Source organism: Anomaloglossus baeobatrachus, chromosome 9 (genome assembly GCF_048569485.1).
Source record: "Anomaloglossus baeobatrachus isolate aAnoBae1 chromosome 9, aAnoBae1.hap1, whole genome shotgun sequence".
Taxonomy (NCBI): Eukaryota; Metazoa; Chordata; class Amphibia; order Anura; family Aromobatidae; genus Anomaloglossus; species Anomaloglossus baeobatrachus.
Genome location: NC_134361.1, coordinates 204,268,980 through 204,281,067, shown reverse-complemented (window position 1 = coordinate 204,281,067; position 12,088 = coordinate 204,268,980). Strand labels below are relative to the sequence as shown.

The 12,088-nt window shown below is 44.0% G+C and overlaps 2 protein-coding genes across 2 annotated transcripts in view; one reads left to right on the top strand and one right to left on the bottom strand.

Annotated features, from left to right (window-relative positions):
• Positions 1-12,088, top strand: part of COL27A1 (collagen type XXVII alpha 1 chain) — a 347,486-nt gene that overhangs the window by 213,992 nt on the left and 121,406 nt on the right. The window contains exons 24-28 of the mRNA XM_075324295.1: positions 3,150-3,194; positions 5,773-5,826; positions 5,909-5,962; positions 11,017-11,070; positions 11,312-11,365. Of these exons, the coding sequence (XP_075180410.1) occupies positions 3,150-3,194; positions 5,773-5,826; positions 5,909-5,962; positions 11,017-11,070; positions 11,312-11,365 (261 nt within the window). The remainder of the gene's footprint in view (positions 1-3,149; positions 3,195-5,772; positions 5,827-5,908; positions 5,963-11,016; positions 11,071-11,311; positions 11,366-12,088) is intronic.
• On the bottom strand, positions 8,026-10,958 carry LOC142250885 (uncharacterized; the record flags this gene model as incomplete). The annotated part of the gene is made up of 5 exons (XM_075323187.1): positions 10,888-10,958; positions 9,612-9,704; positions 9,154-9,479; positions 8,500-8,904; positions 8,026-8,414 (listed from the first exon to the last, which is right to left on the bottom strand). Coding segments are annotated over exons 1-5 (1,284 nt in total), but the record flags the coding sequence as incomplete, so codon positions are not given.

Below are 12,088 nucleotides of genomic sequence, written 5' to 3'. Positions count from 1 at the left end.
TGTACCTCGCTGCCATCTCCGGTTTGATCTCATCCTGATTTCCTGACTACTCTCCTGTCTGCCGGTTTTGTACCTCGCTGCCATCTCCGGTTTGATCTCATCCTGATTTCCTGACTACTCTCCTGTCTGCCGTTTTTGTACCTCATTGCCATCTCCGGTTTTGACCTCTGCCTGATTTCCTGACTACGCTCCTGGCTGCTGATTTTGTCCCTTTTTGTGCCTCCTGGTTTGGACCCTGCCTGATGACCCCTCTTTCCTGGATTGCAGCCTTCCGTAGGCAGCGATCTCCTGGACCTTGTGTAATTCCAAATCCCTGTACAGGATTCTTGAGATCCTCCCGACTTGGTGGCTAGCCCTAGTCTGTCAGTGACAGTCATCCCGAGTCTGTGGTCAAAGGCAGGGTTTTTCAACTTTGTAGTCCCTTTTTTTTCCCCGATTTCTCGCTACATTACAATTCTGCCGTCAGTTAGTGAAAGAGATCGGTGATTGTGAATGAAGCCTCAATCATACGCACAAGATGCTATAATTCCAGATTGTAGCCGTGACATGTTATATACCGCGAGGCATTGGGGTTGCATAATATGTAACAGAATCTGTCTGCGTATACCGTCCAGGAGGGAAAGGAAATTCATGTAGTCACTGCAGATGGAAGCAGCCAAACATTCAGCAATGCAAAAGGTGAAAGGTTGATTAAAAGAAATAATGTATAATCTGCACATTTGCAATAATCCCGTATCTGCACAGGAAATGGAAAATGGCTAAACACGCTATTAACATTGGAGGCAATCCCATCCTGATCATGTCCAGTTGTAAAAGAGAATGCGGATACAATGTAACGAGCCGTGCAACGTTTGAATTGTTTCCGAGGGGTCCTCATTCCAAGACCCCTCTTCTAAAGATCATTGGGGCCCCCCATAGATTTATTACTTATTCTGCAGATAGATGATTAATCCCCTATAAATAAAATCCCTTTCAAATCCTTTGTCTGAGAAGCCAAATAAGACAAGACATTATGTGACCTATCGTCCTCTCACCCAACCATCTACTTTGCTCTGAGGAGGGGCAAGAGCACAATACAGCTTTTCCGCAGACAAGGGTCTCTTCCTTTGGTTTGGCTAAATATCCTAAGTCCAGTATCAAGGGTTGTTAAAGTGCTTAAGTTCCCAGATTTCTGAATAAAAGCTGCTGCAGATATTCTTAAAATAGATCCCTTAGACCTGATGAGTCTGGTGTATTTACTATGAATATCCCCCAAGTCAGAATGTCTGTATAATTCTCATGGTATGAGTCCTGCTATAGAGTGAGAAATCTCCGGAGTCAAATATATTTAGTCTCAGCCCAGCCTGATTGTTATCTGTGGCTTGTACTGAGCAGTGTGAGATCTCAGCAGGGAGGAGGGACACTGAGAAGCTGTCTATCAGGTTAGCTTCTACTAAACAGTGTGAGATCTCAGCGGGGAGGAAGGACACTGAGAAGCTGTGGATCAGGCTTGCTTGACTGAGCAGTGTGAGATCTCAGCAGGGAGGAGGGACACTGAGAAGCTGTCTATCAGGTTAGCTTCTACTAAACAGTGTGAGATCTCAGCGGGGAGGAAGGACACTGAAAAGCTGTGGATCAGGCTTGCTTGACTGAGCAGTGTGAGATCCCAGCGGGGAGGAAGGACACTGAGAAGCTGTCCATCAGGCTAGCTTGTACTGAGCAGTGGGAGATCCCAGCGGGAAGGAGGGACACTGAGAAGCTGTTGATAAGGCTTGCTTGTACTGAACAGTGTGAGATCTCAGCAGGGAGGTGGGACACTGAGAAGCTGTCATTTAGGCTTGCTTGTACTGAGCAGTGTGAGGTCTCAGCGGGAAGGAGGGACACTGAGAAGCTGTCGATCGGGCTTGCTTGTAATGAGCAGTGTGAGATCTCAGCGGGAAGGAGGGACACTAAGAAGCTGTTGATCAGGTTAGCTTGTACTGAGCAGTGTGAGATCTCAGCGCAGAGGAGGGACACTGAGAAGCTGTGGATCAAGCTTGCTTGTACTAAGCAGTGTGAGATCCCAGCAGGGAGGAGGGACACTGAGAAGCTGTGGATCAAGCTTGCTTGTACTGAGCAGTGTGAGATCTCAGCAGGGAGGAGGGACACTGAGAAGCTGTCGATCAGGTTAGCTTCTACTAAACAGTGTGAGATCTCAGCGGGGAGAAAGGACACTGAGAAGCTGTGGATCAGGCTTGCTTATACTGAGCAGTGTGCAATCTCAGCAGGGAGGGGGGACACTGAGAAGCTATCTAACAGGCTAGCTTGTCGGAGCAGTGTGAGATCTCAGTGGGGAGGAGGGACACTGAGAAGCTGTCCATCAGGCTAGCTTGTACTGTGCAGTGGGAGATCCCAGCGGGAAAGAGGGACATTGAGAAGCTGTCAATAAGGCTTGCTTGTACTGAGCAGTGTGAGATCTCAGCAGGGAGGTGGGACACTGAGAAGCTGTCGATCAGACTAGCTTGTACTGAGCAGTGTGAGATCTCAACGAGGAGGAGGGACACTGAGAAGCTGTCAATCAGGCTTACTTGTACTGAGCAGTGTGAGGTCTCAGCGGGAAGGAGGGACACTGAGATGCTGTCATTTAGGCTTGCTTGTACTGAGCAGTGTGAGATCTCAGCGGGGAGGAGGGACACAGAACCTGTTGATCAGGCTAGCTTGTAGTGAGCAGTGTGAGATCTCAGCGGGGAGGAGGGACACTGAGAAGCTGTCATTTAGGCTTGCTTGTACTGAGCAGTGTGAGGTCTCAGCGGGGAGGAGGGACACTGAGAAGCTGTCTTTCAGGCTAACTTGTACCAAGCAGTGTGAGATCTCAGTGGGGAGGAGGGACACTGAAAACCTGTTGATCAGGTTAGCTTGTAATGAGCAGTGTGAGATCTCAGCAGGGAGGAGGGACACTGAGAAGTCGTCTATCAGGCTAGGTGGGCGGAAAATTGGATTGAACTTTAACAAAGGATTATACAGCTATTTTGATGGGTTTCTTAGAAATCTTGTTGCAAATGTATGAAGGTTGTATTGTGATTGATCCACTTTAAAGGGTCAGACATTGATTTATAAGGTAGTTACTTCCAAAAGGCAGAACTAGAAAGATAGCTTTTTGAGTGACCATGTCTTTTTTCCTGTTTCTCCAGGGTGAGCCGGGAAACACCGGAAGAGCCGGGAAGATCGGTGAACAGGTGCTGTAAATTATTTCTCTATACCCCCGTATCCGTCACGGTCTTCATTACCGTTGTCAGACCACCAGATATGTTTTCCTGACGGAGACGGGAGTTGTATATAGTATATACGGCGTCCATATCCAACACGTCTCCAATACTGCTGTGATATAACTTGTAACTATTAATTCTGCTTCCAAATCCGATCTATTATTAACCCATCGCTGTAAGAACTCGGCAAGAACAGAATCCTTTCCCCGAGCCGCCAATAGCAATATTACATTCCTATAGCTTAACGCTAAGTCAACTTTCTGGAAAAATGCTTTATAGGGGGGATACGCTCCCCAATAAAATGTCTCTCTCATCCTTGTTACATCCCATAGATGACTGGGATAATTACTACCCTCCGTTACCACTAATTGGACGTACACAGGGGCTGATTTATATTTTTTGTTTTATTCATATAAAGAGCTTTGTGGTCCCTGCAAGAGCTTTATAAGAGGCGTCAGTCTGTATTTAAATTGCTCTCTCTTTCCATTTGGATGCATTTGGTTTTCATGTGGTCGTGTTAATCTATATAAAACATGAGAAGCTTTGTAAATATATTGCGCTACTTTAATGTGGAGATCGAGAGCCTATAATATAGTCCAGTGCTGCATTCACAATTCTGCTGCTTTCAGAGCTGAAATCTTTCGGGATTTCTCATTTTCAAAGTAACCATAGCTGGGTTCAGAGCTGAAATCTCACTGCATTTCTCATTGCCAGTGTAACCATAGTTGGCTTCAGAGCTGAAATCTCACTGCATTTCTCATTGCCAGTGTAACCATAGCTGGCTTCAGAGCTGAAGTCTTCCGGCATTTCTCATTTTCAATGTAAACACAGCTGGCTTGGGAGCTTAAATCTCACTGCATTTCTCATTGCCAGTGTAACCATAGTTGGCTTCAGAGCTGAAATCTCACTGCATTTCTCATTGCCAGTGTAACCATAGCTGGCTTCAGAGCTGAAATCTCACTGCATTTCTCATTGCCAGTGTAACCATAGTTGGCTTCAGAGCTGAAATCTCACTGCATTTCTCATTGCCAGTGTAACCATAGCTGGCTTCAGAGCTGAAATCTCACTGCATTTCTCATTGCCAGTGTAACCATAGTTGGCTTCAGAGCTGAAATCTCATTGCATTTCTCATTTTCAATGTAACCACAACTGGCTTCGGAGCTGAAATCTCACTGCATTTCTCATTGCCAGTGTAACCATAGCTGGCTTCAGAGCTGAAATCTCACTGCATTTCTCATTTTCAATGTAAACACAGCTGGCTTCAGAGCTGAAATCTCACTGCTTTTCTCATTTTCAATGTAACCATAGCTGGCTTCAGATCTAAAATCTCCCTGCATTTTTCATTTTTAATATAACCACAGCTGGCTTCAGAGCTGACATTTCCCAGCATTTCTCATTTTCAATGTAACCATAGCTGGCTTCAGAGCTGAAATCTTCCGGCATTTTTTAATGTAACCATAGCTAGCTTCAGAGCTGAAATTTCACTGCTTCTCTCATTTTCACTGCAACCATAGCTGGCTTCAGAGCTAAAATATCTAAAAATAAAGCTAAAATATCCCTGCATTTTTCATTTTCAATATAACCACTGCTAACTTCTGAGCTGAAATCTCCCTGCAATATTCATTTTCAATGTAACCATACCTGGCTTCAGAGCTGAAATCTCACTGCATTTCTCATTGCCAGTGTAACCACAGCTGGCTTCAGAGCTGAAAACTCACTGCATTATTAATTTTCAATGTAACCATAGCTGGCTTCGGAGCTGAAATCTCACTGCATTTCTCATTTTCAGTGTAACCACAGGTTGACCATTGAGCCTGTGGTTCACTTAAGCAGGGAATGTTTGCACCCTTCTGTAAGACCTCAACATTTTACAGTCTCTAGCGAACAGGTTCCCCTTCCTCGCACCTATCTGTCAACCTGGCGCAAGCCTCATGGACCTTTCAATGGAGCTCTGCTCTGAGATTACAGCAACAAATTACATTAAAGACCTCTTTCCACTGCCGGTTGTGTAGTGCTGGCCTTCAGATGGACGGCTGAGGCCTGGACTCTGGCTTCCATCTGCACAGCCACCACGTCACCTCTACAGTAGTCCGGACCTGTTACTGCTGTCCCCTCTCGCTGGTCACTTGCCAGCATTCTACCCGGCCTCATGCCCCAAAAAGTGTCTTCATTACTTCTCCTGACACAATACTTTGCTAATATATACTGGTAATATACCAGGCCTTGACCATGTGTCCACCAGATGAACCCACATGCCCCCGATGAACCCACATGCCCCCGATGAACCCACATGCCCCCGATGAACCCACATGCCCCCGATGAACCCACATGCCCCCGATGAACCCACATGCCCCAAGTCAGACGGCCCCATTACAATGACAAGAGCTAAACTCTCGGGGTAACATCTGACTACAAGATTGTTGTCTGTTGCCAATAGCAACCTATGGAATTGTGAGTGCATTCTATCAATCTGATGCCCGACCTAAGCACCATTTTGGGGTTCTGCCAAGGTTGCTAATTTCAGCTTATTAATATATTCTCTACACAGGGTCTTCCAGGATTTATTGGTCCGGTGGGAGAGACCGGGATAGCAGGTGAAAAGGTAAGGAAATGGTCTGAAGACAGAGGGCGCTGTCCATGTAAATGTATTGTGTCATTCGGATGAATTGCTTTGTGTTTTTTAGGGAGACCGAGGCAGTATTGGGGCTCCGGGACCTCCAGGAGAGAAGGGAACGCTGGTAAGGATCGATAGGAGTAACACACATCCCATACATGCACTTGTATGTAGACATTGATGGGGATGGTTCTCCCATAGGACATACAGGGCTGAATGTCGGGGGGTTACGTAAACCTCAGTCATGACGGCATCGCCCCGTGATTCCATAAAGTTGGCAATGTCTTCCTCCGTGTACATCGGCCTAATTGCTCTCAGATTTACATATAGTAACCGCAAGCCCATGCTGGTGAATTTACACGTGTGGGCAGCCGCCGGTCACTGCTGTCATTCTTCTCCGGTAGCCACGTGCTTGGTTGGATCCCCTTTCAGAGAGCGTCTGTCTGTGTGTTTGGATAGCCCTCGCCTCGTGTGTTTGGCTTTCTCTATTTTCTTTAGGGGAGTGTATTTTTCTAGTGCGGTCGGATACCTGTGTGCCCTGACGTCTGCCCGGGCCCCGGAGTATTACAGGAGCTTCTGTTTACCTTAATTACCCTGGCCTTTTTTTATTTTTTACTCCCGCCCTGTCTGTTTATGTGTATTTCAGCCAGGTATTTCCTGCGTGCACAAGGCGTCCACTCACATGCACTATTTAAAGCCCCACTTGGATGAGCCACAGGGCGTGCGTTCACCAAATAGACCAAATAGATGGAGTGAATGTACCCATTTTACAAAGTGTCCATGGTGGAGAAAGCCAGAAGTCAGTCTCTGTGCTCCGAGAGGAATGGAAACTGCGAAGGATCAGGCTCCAAAACTAAAGCAGATTTGTTCTAAAATTATGAAAAAGTCAGAATAAAAATGAAGTAAATGGAGCATTAGAGATAAAAATATCGCACATTGATTTTGATGCAAATACACTGCCAAAAATCAACGGTGAAAATCCACAATAAATCGGGAACCGGATGACTTGGCGTACTCACATTACCGAAGATTCAAAACCCACAACAAATCTGAAGGCAGATGGTTTAGCATACTCACGTTACGGACGTTTCAACATGTGGATTAGACTTGTAAAATCTTCTCTGGAGTGGACCTGCACAAATCCATCAGCACCAAATCTGTGCGGCATGGACTTTCCTTAAAAAGAAGGTGGACAGATTTTTTTTAATTGTTAAAAATTGGCCCATAGTGGTTTGAAAATGTAAAAAAAAAATAAATATAAAAAAATAGATGCTTTCTTTGTTACTGTTAGGGCCTGTGAGCCAATAAAAAGAGGAAAAAAGTTGCACCCGCCGAAAATAACATCCAGACTATATTGAGAACGGTGCATAAAAATCCAGGGCCAGGCGCTGGAACCCAAAAGGATGACCTCTGTCCTCTTTTTTTTTTCTGTCCTCTTTGCTCTCTCCTCTTTGCTCTCCCTTCTCGCTTTTCTCTCGTTTCTCTGTTTTCTCTGTTTTTTCTCTTGCTCTTTTTTTCTCGCTCGTTTTTTGCCTTACTCTTTTTTTTCTCACACACTTTTTTTCTCGAGCTCCTTTCTCACTCTCATTTCTCGCTCTTTCTCTCTTTCTCTTCTCTCGCTCTTTCTCACTCTTTCCCTTCTATTTCTATTCTCTTTCTTCCTCTTTCTCTCTTTCTCCATCTTTCTATTCTCTCCTTCTCCCTCTTTCTTTTCTCTTTTTCTCCTTTCTTTTCTCCCTCTTTCTCCCTCTTTCTCCCTCTTTCTCCCTCTTTCTATTCTCTTTCTCCTCTTTCTCCCTCTTTCTATTCTCTTTCTCCCTCTTTCTCCCTCTTTCTATTCTTTCTCCCTATTTCTCCCTCTTTCTCTTCTTTCTCCCTCTCTTTCTCCCTCTCTCTTTTCTCTCCATTTCTCCCTCTTTCTCTTTTCTCTTTCTCCCTCTTTCTCTTTCTCCCTCTTTCTCTTTTCTCTCTTTCTCCCTCTTTCTCTTTTCTCTCTCTCCCTCTTTCTCTTTTCTCTTTTCCTCCCTCTTTTTCTCTTTTCTCGCTTTCTCCCTCTTCTCTTTTCTCTTTCTTCCTCTTTCTCTTTTCTCTCTTTCTCCCTCTTTCTCTTTCTCCCTCTTTCTCTTTTCTCTCTCTTTCTCCCTCTCTCTTTCTCCCTCTTTCTCTTTTCTTTCTCTTTCTCCCTCTTTCTCTTTTCTCCATTTCTCCCTCTTTCTCTTTTCTCTCTTTCTTCCTCTTTCTCTTTTCTCTTTCTTCCTCTTTCTCTTTTCTCTTTCTTCCTCTTTCTCTCTTTCTCCCTCTTTCTCTCTTTCTCCCTCTTTCTCTTTCTCCCTCTTTCTCTTTTCTTTCTCTTTCTTCCTCTTTCTCTTTTCTCTTTCTTCCTCTTTCTCTCTTTCTCCCTCTTTCTCCCTCTTTCTCTTTTCTCTCTTTCTCCCTCTTTCTCTTTTCTCTTTTCCTCCCTCTTTCTCTTTTCTCTCTTTCTCCCTCTTTCTCTTTCTCCCTCTTTCTCTTTTCTTTCTCTTTCTCCCTCTTTCTCTTTTCTCTTTCTTCCCTCTTTCTCTTTTCTCTTTCTTCCTCTTTCTCTTTTCTCTTTCTTCCTCTTTCTCTTTTCTCTTTCTTCCTCTTTCTCTTTTCTCTTTCTTCCTCTTTCTCTCTTTCTGCCTCTTTCTCTCTTTCTCCCTCTTTCTCTTTCTCCCTCTTTCTCTTTTCTTTCTCTTTCTTCCTCTTTCTCTTTTCTCTTTCTTCCTCTTTCTCTTTTCTCTTTCTTCCTCTTTCTCTCTTTCTCCCTCTTTCTCTCTTTCTCCCTCTTTCTCTTTTCTCTCTTTCTCCCTCTTTCTCTTTTCTCTTTTCCTCCCTCTTTCTCTTTTCTCTCTTTCTCCCTCTTTCTCTTTCTCCCTCTTTCTCTTTTCTTTCTCTTTCTCCCTCTTCCTCTTTTCTCTCTTTCTTCCTCTTTCTCTTTTCTCTCTTTCTCCCTCTTTCTCTTTTCTTTCTTCCTCTTTCTCTCTTTCTCCCTTTTTCTCTTTCTCCCTCTTTCTCTTTTCTTTCTCTTTCTCTCTCTTTCTTCCTCTTTCTCTTTTCTCTTTCTCCCTCTTTCTCTTTTCTCTCTTTCTCCCTCTTTCTCTTTTCTCTTTCTTCCTCTTTCTCCCTCTTTCTCTCTTTCTCCCTCTTTCTCTTTTCTTTCTCTTTCTCCCTCTTTCTCTTTTTTCTCTTTCTCCCTCTTTCTCTTTTCTCTCTTTCTCCCTCTTTCTCTTTTCTCTCTTTCTCCCTCTTTGTCTTTTCTCTTTCTTCCTCTTTCTCCCTCTTTCTCTTTCTCCCTCTTTCTCTTTTCTTTCTCTTTCTCCCTCTTCCTCTTTTCTCTCTTTCTCCCTCTCTTTTCTCTCTTTCTCCCTCTTTCTCTTTTCTCTTTCTTCCTCTTTCTCTCTTTCTCCCTCTTTCTCTTTTCTCTTTCTCCCTCTTTCTCTTTTCTTTCTCTTTCTCTCTCTTTCTTCCTCTTTCTCTTTTCTCTCTTTCTCCCTCTTTCTCTTTTCTCTTTCTTCCTCTTTCTCTCTTTCTCCCTCTTTCTCTTTTCTCTTTCTTCCTCTTTCTCTCTTTCTCCCTCTTTCTCTTTTCTCTTTCTCCCTCTTTCTCTTTTCTTTCTCTTTCTCTTTCTTCCTCTTTCTCTTTTCTCTCTTTCTCCCTCTTTCTCTTTTCTCTTTCTTCCTCTTTCTCCCTCTTTCTCTCTTTCTCCCTCTTTCTCTTTCTCCCTCTTTCTCTTTTCTTTCTCTTTCTCCCTCTCTCTTTTTTCTCTTTCTCCCTCTTTCTCTTTTCTCTCTTTCTCCCTCTTTCTCTTTTCTCTTTCTCCCTCTTTCTCTTTTTTCTCTCTCTCCCTATTTCTCTTTCTCCCTCTTTCTCTTTTCTCTTTTCCTCCCTCTTTCTCTTTTCTTTCTCTTTCTCCCTCTTTCTCTTTTCTCTTTCTTCCTCTTTTCTCTCTTTCTCCCTCTTTCTCCCTCTTTCTCTTTTCTTTCTCTTTCTCTCTCTTTCTCCCTCTTTCTCTTTTCTCTCTTTCTTCCTCTTTCTCTTTTCTCTCTTTCTTCCTCTTTCTCCTTCTCCCTCTTTCTCTTTTCTCTCTTTCTCCCTCTTTCTCTTTTCTCTCTTTCTCCCTCTTTCTCTTTTCTCTCTTTCTCCCTCTTTCTCTTTTCTCTCTTTCTCCCTCTTTCTCTCTTTCTCCCTCTTTCTCTTTTCTCTCTTTCTTCCTCTTTCTCTTTTCTCTCTTTCTCTCTTTCTCCCTCTTTCTCTTTCTCCCTCTTTCTCTTTTCTCTCTTTCTCCCTCTTTCTCTTTTCTCTCTTTCTCCCTCTTTCTCTTTTCTCTCTTTCTCCCTCTTTCTCTCTTTCTCCCTCTTTCTCCCTCTTTCTCTTTCTCCCTCTTTCTCCCTCTTTCTCTTTTCTTTCTCTTTCTCCCTCTTTCTCTTTTCTCTCTTTCTCCCTCTTTTCTCTCTTTCTCCCTCTCTCCCTCTTTCTCTTCTCTCTCTTTATCCTTCTTTCTCTCCGCATGAAAAATCGCATCCGTTTTTTGACGTTGTTTTTTTACCAAAACGTGTAGATTGGGTGCAGAAAATTTCTGCACCGAATCTGCAGCATGTGCACATAGCATTACTCATATCCTCCGCCAATCTTGTCACTTCCTTTCCCAGCGGGGAACATCCCTCAATCACTGGCTGCAGCGGTCATGTAACTAGAAGAGAGAGCAGGTGTGGGTATTTTCTGTCTCTTACAGCCAGTGACTGCTTAGGCCACCGATTGGCTGCATTTGTCACATGACAAGAAAAGCAGAGAGACCAGTGGGGGGGACACAGATGTTTTTGTATTTTTTTGGTTTGTTTTTATTTTTTCCAGACCACATTCGGTCTGCCTTTGGCAGCATTCTGCTCTGTAGAACCGACTGATGGCTTCATATAATCACTAAGCAATATAATGCCGCCACTTCTATTTGCTCGGCCCACAACATATGTAACCCATGGTTAAAAACCACCACTATGGACCGAGATGTGATAATGTGGCCGAGCTGCTGACCTAATGGTATGAAAGTCCTGTGGCTTAATAGCGTGAACTTTCTCTTTTAATTTAACTCCTTCCTTGTGCATTATACCACATGCTGATTTACAGTGTGTAACCGCATCAAATTTTTCTTTCCTTCTTCAGGGTCACACTGGTAACCCTGGACCACCAGGTCTTCCGGGACCTCCAGGACCACCGGTAAGTGGTATTTTTTTCTTTTCATTCTTAGACAAATAATCCATGGCTGACGTGATTGATACTGGGTCTATATTTCATCAGAATGGAAAGTCGGATCGTATAGAGGACAGCCATATACAAACCATTTTTTGGTCTTTTCACGGACTGTACGACCAATCTTAACCTCTAAAGTCCATATGTTATGTTGATGCGTTAGCAAATCATTTTACTGGTTCTTGGTGTTATTCCTGTGTCCTAACAGGGTTTGCCTGGATCACGTGGGGCTCTGGGCATACGAGGTCCAAAAGGCCGAAGGGTAAGTAGAAATCCATATTTTGCATTGTAATATAGAGTTGTCGTATGCTTACTTTTGGTCTTTTCTTATATGTATTCTTGGGCACTTTTCACATAACCTCCATCCTATAAAGTAATGGTAGGACGTGCAATCTCTTGATGATCTGTGATGATCAGTCCCCCATCCTTACGTACACTGGCCATGGTCATTAGATAACTGTCGGCGAAACAATCGTTCATTTCCCAACTCCACACTGTGTTCTCTATCGGAGAGTCGCTGCCAAAATCATCTGGCAGAGGCTTATCTCCTGGAGAACAAAATTTATGGGTGATTTGTACTCCAACCACCCAAATCTTATATGCCCACAACATAAGGGGACAGTCGGGGGATCCCCATATACATTAGATCAGAGGATCCCAACCTTTCTGACCTTGAGAGCCACATTCATCTCTGAGAGAGGGTTGCGAGCCACATCAGGCTCCTGTCACCCTCACATTAGTGACACCCAAAGCCATCATTACCGGTATAGCAACAACCAAAGCTTTTCCACAGAGATCACACCGAGGCAGTATACCAGGATCCAGGGGTTTCTTCTTTACCCCATTCAGATCTGGTTTTCTATGTGGTGCTCCTCAAAGAAGTCACCATCTGAAGGCCTGTTCTTCACAACTGTTTTCTAGACCTTTTACTTATGAACCAAGCTGGAGGACAGTTGTGAGACGCACATCACAGGCCAGGCGAGCC